General features: G+C 43.3%; 1 protein-coding gene across 1 annotated transcript; it reads right to left on the bottom strand.

The window, feature by feature from the left end:
- Positions 1-342: 342 nt before the first annotated feature.
- On the bottom strand, positions 343-10,288 carry LOC307243006 (synaptic vesicle 2-related protein-like; the record flags this gene model as incomplete). The annotated part of the gene is made up of 16 exons (XM_080017656.1): positions 343-750; positions 927-1,016; positions 1,105-1,186; positions 1,273-1,384; positions 1,866-1,970; positions 2,083-2,159; positions 2,275-2,348; positions 2,458-2,586; positions 2,720-2,845; positions 3,164-3,227; positions 3,759-3,883; positions 4,070-4,141; positions 4,289-4,387; positions 4,460-4,563; positions 6,196-6,284; positions 10,230-10,288. The coding sequence occupies 16 exons, from the start codon at positions 10,286-10,288 to the stop codon at positions 556-558; spliced, it is 1,602 nt and encodes a 533-aa protein (XP_079873782.1). The 3' UTR covers positions 343-555.
- Between the last annotated feature and the right edge of the window lie 591 nt (positions 10,289-10,879).

Below are 10,879 nucleotides of genomic sequence, written 5' to 3'. Positions count from 1 at the left end.
ATTGGGCCAATGTCGTCAAGGTGACTGTGGACAGACTAGATATTCCCCAAATAAGCCTTTTAGTAATGAAATGAAATAAATAAAAAATAAAAAGAATGTGTTGTGAAATATGAAAAAACAACAAAAAAAAAAAAGTAGGACATTCAATTGTCACACTGTATTACATCTGTGCGTAATACATCTACCATGTTTACAAAATAATTCGATTTGCAAATGATGCAATATTTATTCCAGTTACTGCAATTCGACATACATGAAAAACAATCATCAAGATTCAAGTTTATTTCAAAAAACAACTATTAACTTCACCCGTTCCCTAAAAAAGATTAAAACGAAGTAGGCTATCAGAACAATGTGACATCATAGCGCTTCTTCTCATTGTGAGAATCTATAAAGTGGAGCCCTAACCAGGAACACCACTGATAACACTCAGTGTTTATCAATACAGTGTCTCGCTGTTTGAAAGGAGAGCCCCGGCATGCTCTGTCCATATACACTGTAGGTGACACATAAAACATATTTTTTAATTCACAATTTCACTCCAGTGGTTCTTTCTTAGACAGCTGGCCCGTCGCTACTGGGATTCTGCGGATTGGCGTCAGCCATTGTTTGCTGTTGTGTTAGATGACTGGACTCTTGCAGACCTCTGCCCGATGTTTCGATGGGCAGACACATGGATGCCACAGCAGCGAGAAGGCAGCAGCCACAGTAAACAGACAGCGTGGCGTATACAGATTTCCTGAACAGTACCTGCGGCCAAAACCCCACACACACACACACACACACACACACACACACACACACACACACACACACACACACACACACACACACACACACACACACACACACACACACACACACACACACTTTAAGAACATCGTCGGAAGATTTCAGGAAACCAAGGACGGGTAAGGCTTAGATACCTGTGCCAGAAAGGGGGTAAGCAGTGCACCAAACCGGCCTATCCCGCTGCAAGTCCCCATCCCCAGGGCTCTTGTCTCTGTAGGGAACACCTAAGGAATGATGGCACAGGACAGAAGTTGTTCATGATCCAAGAGGCAACATTACCATAGACATGGAGGTGCGTAAAATGTTACATACTTCGGGTGTGTAAACAAAGGCCACTTGGTACCCCCCTGAGATGAAGCCTCTGGCAATAAAGATGAAGATCGTGAGAGCCATTCTGCACGGACAGAAAGGAGGAGGTAAGGATGGTGAAATGCATCAGGGATGTTTGGTTTTTCGATTAAAGGAGGAAACCGTACGTACCTTCCAATACAAGCATAGAGAGGCAGAATGGACAAAGAAAACAGGACAAAACACAACGTCATGCTTTTCTTCCTGCCAAGTCGGTCGACCACCAGAAGGGTTATAAAAAGGCCTGAAAGAAAAACAAAAAATCCAACAGTTCACCGGTGACCCCAAAAAATTACCACCCGCCAGGCAACGTATTAAGAGCTTCTTTAAGCATTGAAAATAATGTTGGTATATTACATTGCTAAACTTTTGCTGACCAACATGACCTGCCTGTATTGGAAGCCAGATATGCAACCCCCAGCTGCGTAATAAATAGCAGAGTGTTGGATATCAACCCCGGATCCTAACCTTTTTTGTGGTTTGAAGCAGTAAAAATCCTAGTTATTCAGCATTTAAAAGCCCCTGAGGAAGCAGCTCGGCCTTTTACAGGAAGTGCCTACTCCTCAACGTCCAACAAACCATTTTCTAGAGGAATCACGGATCTTAGACATTCATTCATATACTCATATTTATTTTTCTCATGTCATGTTTTTTTTTTTTTTACAATTTCCTGTCAACACAGAACAATCTCTTTAGCGGCAAAATGGTTGTAGGCAGCATTTTACCTGGGAATTCGGCCAAAGTGGTCCACAAAAGATCCTTGTAGTCAGCCCGTGTCAAATAATTGCATTCAAGGCTACAGCTCGGTTCAGTCTTGGCACCTTGTGTTACTGAAGTGAGTGAGTAGAAATACAGTTTCATCAGAAATTAAACCTGGTAACTAAATAATATAAAATATAGCCAAATAAAATAAGGGTACAGCGCGGCACGACAGTTACCTACCGCCGCAAATATCTCCGGCTTGGAACAGCTCAGTAGTCAAGAGCACTATCCCATAATAGGAAAAGGAATTTGCAAACCTGTGGATAAAAACACTTAGTACAATCTTTCATACAGCGCATTACATTTTTTTTTTTGTTTTTTATTTTGGTTGATGTCTTTATCAATACTAATATGATGAAAGTGACGGCTGACCATATAAACCACAGAAGAAGAGTAGTCCTTCGGTACTGAGTGTTGAGAAGGTCTCTGATCCTTCCACGCGCTTCCTATCATGAGACACAAATAATATTAATAATAAAAACTGAGCTCTTCCGGGTTAATTGGCTATATTAGAATAAACTGACATCCTTTGCGAAGTATATATTGATGGCTCACCTGTCTTTTTGCGGTCAGAATCCCTTTGGGCATGGCCTTGCCATTGTCAGCTGCAATACGTTGCAAAGTTGCCACCGCACTGTGTCCGTTTCCAATCAGAACATCAAAACGGGCACTCTCGGGCAACCACTGCGAATACACACAAACACATTAAATAACAACACTCAAAGACAACGCCGCCGTTCCAAGGTTTCCGTTGAACAACGGTCGACAGAGATTTATGACCGGGCACGGACCCGCGGTCATCAGCCGGAGCACTTACAAAGCAGAAGCCGACAAACAGCAGCATCGGCAAAGTGGACAGTCCCAGGAGCCAGCGCCAGCCCAGCGTGGGCATGATCAACATGGCCAAGAGCACCTCAAACACTGCACCTAGGGCCCAGAATATCTGAGACAGACACACACACACACACACACACACACACACACACACACACACACACACACACACACACACACACACACACACACACACACACACACACACACACACACACACACACACACACACACACACACACACACTTTGAACCACTCACTGAACACATAACAAGAGGAAGACAAATAGTCTTGCTATGTTTTGGCTCCACCCACGGACAGAGTAAACACGTTTCACGTCATGGTTGTGCTTGAAAACACTGGGGAAGACTTTTTTTTTTTAATTTCTGAACCTGGACTGTCCAACCTCTACAAAGTGCCTTAGTACCTCAATAAGCATGATACAGGTGGCTCTCGCCTTCGTCGGGAGGAATTCTGAGTACAGGGTCACACTGAAACAGATAAAATGTTCAGATCATTTTTACGTAACACAGATGCTTTTTCAGAGTCAACAACTTGTAACAAAAATAGTAACAAAGTTAAAGTGATAATCCATGAGATCATCTGTGTTGGCTTGGTTTGACTATAAGTCCTAGAACGCCATTCAAAACACGTTGGTCTCTTGAGGTAGTGTCAATATTATTTCTGTTCTATTTGGAAATCCTCTTCAATATCAGCAGTTTACTGACTACAACTAGTTATGCTGCTTTATTCACTTCACCACAGCTTCACTTCTTGCGGCCGGTAAGTTAGTTCTTGCCGGGATAGTCGGACCCCGCCACCAAGAATGGAAACGTAATAAAGAGGGGGACATGCATAATACAGTGTCAGCTAAAAATAAAATACAGGAATTTTCAACAAAATAATAAAGAAATCTCACGGAATACCACTTTAAAAACTAAGGTATTCAGAGTGCAAAAGGAAAAAGAGCAGGTTCTTTTCTTTGCTTTCAGTGCATTGTTAAGCCACAAGGAAACACCTACGACTGCGGAGCTCCTCCGATCCCAAAGCCCACCAGGCCTCGCAGGACCAGGATCCAGCCGTACACCGGTGCAAAGGCACTGAGCAGGCCGTAGTACAGAGTCCACACCATGCAAACTGTTAGGCCCTAAAAAAAAGCAAAAAAACAAAACAAAACCAAAAAACACACAAAATCAATTATATTATAAAAATTACAAAATAAATTTATAATAAAATTAATATTAAATTAAATGTCAAATCGGAAAACTCAATTCATGTTTTATTTTTCTATACATAAAAAAAAAATAAGGCGCACACAAAACATTATACTTACAAATTTCCTGCCGTACTTGTCTGACACATTCCCCCATAAATAGGCGCTAAAAAACATCCCAATGAACACCACCTGAGAGAAATGCCTTTGTTAATATTTGAAAACCAAAATGCTGCCGAGAGTAAAATGCACAATAAAATGTCTTTGAATACATACCAAAAAAGCTCATCGACACATAGAATAATACTACAAAAGAACATTAAGAGAATGTCATTTTACCGACGTGATACAAGCCACTTGAAAGCTGGACAGTCTCCATTCACAATGCAGCTCAGGGGCCAAAATACTGATGAGCATCATCTCCATGGCATCTGCCATCTAGATGAAGAATGTAAAGTTCACATCTGGTATTTACAGAAAAATAAAATCAAATCAAAGCATGTTTCTTACCCATGACAAACCAGTAAGTATGGAGAGTTTGGTCTGGAACCTCCCAAATCCGATGGCCTCCACTGCTTCCTCTACAGTGAAGGTTGCTGTGAACAGGAATGAAACTAGTTTTTAAGAGCCACACTTGTAAATCTGCACAATGCGTGCCAAGCAAACATCAGGACCGGTGAAATAAATGACCTTTCTTATGTGATTGCTGTATTTTTACTGTTAAAGCTACTTTTCTCCCTCCCTGCTTTTCTCATTCATCATTTAAAATATTGGAGCAGAATACTGATGTGAAATGGTCGGAGTTGGAGTTTTGAGGATTGGATTATGGTATTTCCACCAAACCCAGCAGTTACTTTAAAATTAAACCACCAGCATATACTATTGAGTATAACATACACCGGTCAGCCACAACATTAAAACCACCTGCCTAATATTGTGTAGCTCCCCCTCGTGCCGCCAAAACAGCTGTGACCCGTGGAGGCATGGACTCCACAAGACCTCTGAAGGTGTCCTGTGGTATCTGGCACCAAGACGTTAGCAGCAGAACTGCTGCTTACGTCTTGTTGCAGTTACGAGGTGGAGCCTCCATGGATCGGGCTTGTTGTTCCAGCGCATCCCATAGACGCTCGGTCAGATTGAGATCTGGGGAATTTGGAGGCCAAGTCAACATCTTGAACTCTTTGTCATATTCCTCAACCCATTCCTGAACTATTTTTGCAGTGTGTCAGGGCACATTATCCTGCTGAAAGAGGCCACTGCCATCAGGGAATACTGTTGCTGTGAAGGGGTGTTCTTGGTCTGCAACAATGTTTAGGTGGGTGCTACGTGTCAAAGTAACATCCACATGAATGCCAGGACCAGAGGTTTCCCAGCAGAACGTTGACCAGAGCGTCACACTGCCTCCGCCGCCCTCCCTTCTTCCCATAGTGCATCCTGGTGCCATCTCTTCCCCAGGTAAACCACGCACATACCCCCAGCCTTCTACATGACATAAAAGAAAATTGATTCTTCAGACCAGGCAACCTTCTTCCATTGCGCCATGGTCCAGTTGTCGCTCACATGCCCATTGTAGGAGCTTTCAGAGGTGGACAAGGGTCAGCATGCGCACTCTGACCGGTCTGCAGCTACACAGCTGCATACGCAGCAATCTGTGATGCACTGTGTGTTCTGATAAACATTTCTTGTGATTTTTCTATCATAGCCAGCATTAACTTTTTCAGAAATTTCGACTACAATATCTCTTCTGTGGGTTCCCCACACGCATCAATGAGCCTTGGGCGCCCATGACGCTGTTGCCGATTGTTTTCCTTGGAACACTCTAAGTAGGTACCAACCACTGCATACCAGGAACACCGCACAAGACCCGCCGTTTTGGAGATGCTCTGACCCGGTCGTCTAGCAATCACAATTTGGTCCTTGTCAAAGTGGCTCAGATCCTAAAGCTTGTCCATTTTTCCTGCTTCCAACACATCAACTTCAAGAACTGACTGTTCACTTGCTGCCAAATATATCCCACCCCTTGACAGGTGGCGTTGGAACAAGATGAGCGATGTTATTCACTTCACCTGTCAGTGGTTTTAATGTTGTGGCTGATCTGTGTATATCACGATAAAATGCAACCTTGAGGTTTCCAAACATTAAATTCCTCAGCAGTACAGGGAAATCAATAGCGTCTGAAAAGCGGCGGTCGATCAACAAACCTTTTGTTCTGTCAGGTTGATGTTGGGGTGAAGGGTCAGCTCTACGGGAGGCTGTGGTGCAGATCTCATACTCGGTGCACTGGTCCTCATCACTGCGACCCATGATGTCCCCCTCACCCTGAAGAGACACCACGCTGAAAGGAGGGATTGAGACGTACATATTCTTAATGGAGAGCCTTTTAATCAGACCGCATTACAAAGTAAACCACGACACTTTTCTGTCACCGGCAGCATTTGGTTTTTTCTCCTCAGCGCGGCACAATGTGATGGCATTCATATTCTGTTCATTTTAAGAGTGCAAATTCATTTAAAATGAGAAGATTCTGTCCTGTGTGGTGCAGGTCCGTGTCCCCGTGACTGAACTGCTGGAAATATTCAGGCGACATATTACATTTCCCCTTGTGACTTCACCTCCTGGCCCCCTTCCAAAATATCCACAGTTTTAAACACTTGTGCTGAATACCTTCATTAAAGCCGGTCTCAAGCATTTTACTTCACCTGATGTCAGTGTCCCCCCATCGTTTGTAGGTAATCCCGGTTGATTTAAGCCAGTTGTCCATGTTTAGCACAGCTTGTGTGGATCCGCAAGCTGCGTACACAGCATTAAGTGAGCAAAACATAAATCGGGGCGGGACCACACCCTTCCAACAATGCAACAGGTTGGTGAAAGCCCAGGGGGCGGAGTCATCAAACAAGACACTGTGTGGTTAGACAGGATTCTGCAGGGCCCAGACCAGGGCAGGCTCCCTCACTGATATGTGGATCACCTGCTTTAACCTGACCGGGAGGGGCAAACCACTTCCAAATCAGCTGATGTAGAACGGAAACTGCCATGCTCTCGCCTGGCCCCTCTCGTAACGGCTTCCGTTTGGATTTCAAACCAAGTTTTATTCGGGGCTGCGGGAAGTTTTCCAATTTTTTCATGATTTATCAACCCCCCCCACCCCCCCAGTCTTTGGGTTTGTGCAGTAATTCTTTGACAGGTTGTCAGATTCATTAGAAGACCGTTTGTTTTTGCAAGTTTTCCCAAGAACGGGTCACCCTCACCTTTCAAACCACCTTGTAGAGACAGAGAGAGATAGAGAGCGAGAGAGAGAGAGAGAGCGAGAGCGAGAGGGAGAGGGAGGAAGTGTCGGTGCCTGAAGCTGACAGCAGGCTGTGCTGTCATGCCACTGCTCCTCCTGGTCAGGGAGTCGTGAAGTTTTATTCTATCTATGAAGGCCTGTTGTCGTTGTTATTTTTTTTAATAATCGATCATGATTTTTGAGGTCTATGTTAATAATTACAATTTGTGAAAATATTTCAAGGTGCTTTCAGTCCGCTTTGTATATGTATATTTATTTTTTCTCCCACAAAACCACAATCTCATTTGTAGTAATCAGGTCAAGTATATTTGTATAGGTACACAGTAGAGTCACAAAGGGCTTCAAAAGTTTCACATTTCACGTAGAAGTCAACAACCTCCCCCCTACTCTTAACCGCCACCTGGGAAAGGGGAAAACTCCCAGAAAGCAAACCCAGTGTACTGCACCGTGTCAGTGTACAATGTCAAGCCACAGGCTGAATAGGAAAACTTAAAGTGTCCGGACTAGAGTCAAGGCTTCGTCCCGGATGTGAAGATTTAATTTTAGAGCAGAGAGAAAGAATAATTCTCAAATGAAGATAAATATTCAAGGTCTTAACTCCGTCACAGCACATTAGTTTTGCCAACCCCTGGTCCCTCTCTCTGTGTCTCTTTGTACTTGACTAATTTCCTGCCGCATTTTAAGATACTGATGTAAACAGTTATTTTAAAAGGTGCAGCGTGTAGAGCTCATGGAACAGACTCGGCAGAAATGGAATATAATATTCATAAGTATGTTTTGTCAGTGAATAATCCCATGAAAATTTGAATCTTTGTGTTGGCGTTGCCTTAGTATGAGCCGTTTATATTGACATAGGGAGCGGGTGCAGTAGCCAAGAACAGACATACCAACACCACTCTAGAGAGGGCCTTTTACGTTTTTCGCGAGTTTCGTGGCCACGTCTGTTGCACGGCGGCCACCATATTGCATTTGGTTGTGATCTGCAACCTCACCGCAAGATGCTCCTAAATTCTACACACTGCACCTTTAAATAATTTAAAGGAGTAATAGACAACTTTTTTACATTAAAACCAACACTAACAATTGTGTAGCTCCCCCTTGTGCCACCAAAACAGCTCTGACCAGTCGAGGCATGGACTTCACAAGAGCTCTGAAGGTGTCCTGTGGTATCTGGCACCAAGATGTTAGCAGCAGATCCTTTAAGTCCTGGAAGTTGCGAGTTGGGGCCTCCATGGATCGGGCTTGTTGACCAGGGCGCTTTCTTCCATTGCTCAGTGGTCCAGTTCTGACGCTCACGTACCCATTGTAGGCGCTTTCGCCGGTGGACAGGGGTCAGCACGGGCGCTGTAACCGGTCTGCAGCTACACAGCCCCATGCACAGCAAGCTGTGATGCACAGTGTGTTCTGACACCTTTCTATCATCGCAGCATTAACTTTTTCACCAATTTGTGCTACAGTAGCTCTTCTGTGGACCCAGCCGTCTAGCCATCACAGTTCGGTCCTTGTCAAAGTGGCTCAGATCCTTACGCTTGTCCATTTTTCCTGCTTCCAACACATCAACCTCAAGACCTGACTGTTCACGTGTTGCCTAATATATCCCAACCCTTGACAGGTGCCATTGGAACAAGATGATCAATGTTATTCACTTCACCTGTCGGTGGTTTTAATGTTGTGGCTGATCCCTGTATGTCTATGATTGCAAAACCAAAATAAATATTTGTCTGTTCAGTAAACCTGCTTCCGTCTTCTCTCTTATTTACAAAGTGGTGTTGATCATTTCCACTCTGAGGAAAACGTAAAGCCACCCGGTCATCCTTGCGACTGCCCCTGCATTGAAAAGGAAATATTCCTTACCCCATTTTTTCGACTGTAGATGGTTCTAAATGACACTAGGAAAGAAAAAATATATTTTAATATATTAGTTTTTATTTTACACATAACATATTAAATTGAGTTTATAATTGTGTATTCTTGAAAAATGTAGTGTTTCGGTGACATCATTGTACTTATTTATAAGAACAGACTACATACAGTATTTTCATTGCTGTGTGTAGTAGAAATGATGCGATAAAGGCGCGTCATGGAGAAGGCTTTAAACAGATCTTTTTAAATCGATTTATAGACTTAGTCTTGCAAACTAATAAACAATGTTTTATCTGATTTTGTATATATCTTTGTCCACAGTGATTCTCCAACTGCTGATACGATAGAGGCAAAACTTTGGTTTTATTGGTTTATTTCACATGACATGAAAACGGCTGGAGGCAGCAGCATACTATGGGGTGTATTTCAAAGCCAGTTGAGTTGAATGGGGTGTTTATCATATTGTTGCCTGGTGTTTATATGTGGCTGCTACAGGGAATGTGTCTCCTACACCCCTGCAAAAAGGAATGAGGTCAACCTAGAAAGAAGTAGAAAATGAGGACACCATGAAGGCATGCGGAGGCAATTGTATTATGGGATGTTCACAAATGCAGGTGCTATAAGGAACTACAACCTCTGCCCCTCTTCTCTCACTCTCTCTCTCTCCCCAAGGCTCTCCCCCTCGTACGCCCATCCCTTATCAACACCTCTGTTCTGTCCTCACCCCCAAACTGTCCCATCAGCTTTTTATCAGATGAAAAGTGGACAAAACTGCGACCAGGCGGGACAGAACCGAAGCACGTAGAACCGCACCTGGACGTCTTATCCCAGCCCAGATTAACACCATGTACAGATACCCAAAGGTACGTTCTGTATTTTATTGTTTTAAAGTCAGAGTTTTTGTGACCCCCCCCCCCCCCCCACAGATATCGATTCTGTAGGAATGGCAGATTTGCTGTTTCAGCAAATTCCACAAATTTGTCAAAATGTCTTGATTTGAAAGAAAAAAAACAAAACAAAAAAAAAACAAAAAAAAACCAGCTTGGTTGAAATGACCAATCGAGCAGAGTGTAAAATGTGGTTCATTTGGGGGTTTGCTTTGCTCTGTCTGTGTCTCTCCCGCCGACTGACCTCAGCTTGGTTGAAATAGCATCGCCTCGCAGCTCCACGTGGCGCACGGAAACATGCATTAGGTCTAGGAACACAATTCTATTTGCTCACATGAATAAAGCATTAGTTGCACGTTGAGTTGTTTGGGGCTAATTGAACTGTGAATATTTATTTGCACTATAATCCACCTTGTTCTCAACAACTTAAAGACATTATTGTGGATGTGTCGTTATTCTCCTGAAATCTCACTGAAATCAATTAAAAGTTGCAAGGATGGGGATTGCATTGCAAATGTATGAATGTGAACAAATGTCAACTTTAAACAGGCACATTACCTCTATGTACTGTATGGGAAGTTTGAGGGAGTGGAATGGCTTTCATTTGCATTTCACACAAAGGGAAAGAGGTTTGGGAAATTGAGCGAGTTTGAGGAGTAATGGAGCCGCAAACCCACTACCCGCAAGTCACATGTTTCAAATGTATAAAATTTATACCCTGAAAATGATAGATTCTGACTTTTCAGAGAGAACGAAAAAGGCACAGCATGAGTTTCTGTCCAAAATCAAAACTCTCTTCATAATTAAAGCATAGTGTGACTGTGTGTGTGTATGTGTGTGTGTGTGTGTGTGTGTGTGTGTGTGTGTGTGCGTGTGTGTGTGTGCACGCGCGTG

The sequence above is a fragment of the Zeus faber genome (assembly GCF_960531495.2).
Source record: "Zeus faber genome assembly, chromosome: 17".
Taxonomy (NCBI): Eukaryota; Metazoa; Chordata; class Actinopteri; order Zeiformes; family Zeidae; genus Zeus; species Zeus faber.
The sequence above is the reverse complement of the archived record's forward strand: the minus strand, read 5'-3'. Positions and strand labels throughout refer to the sequence as shown.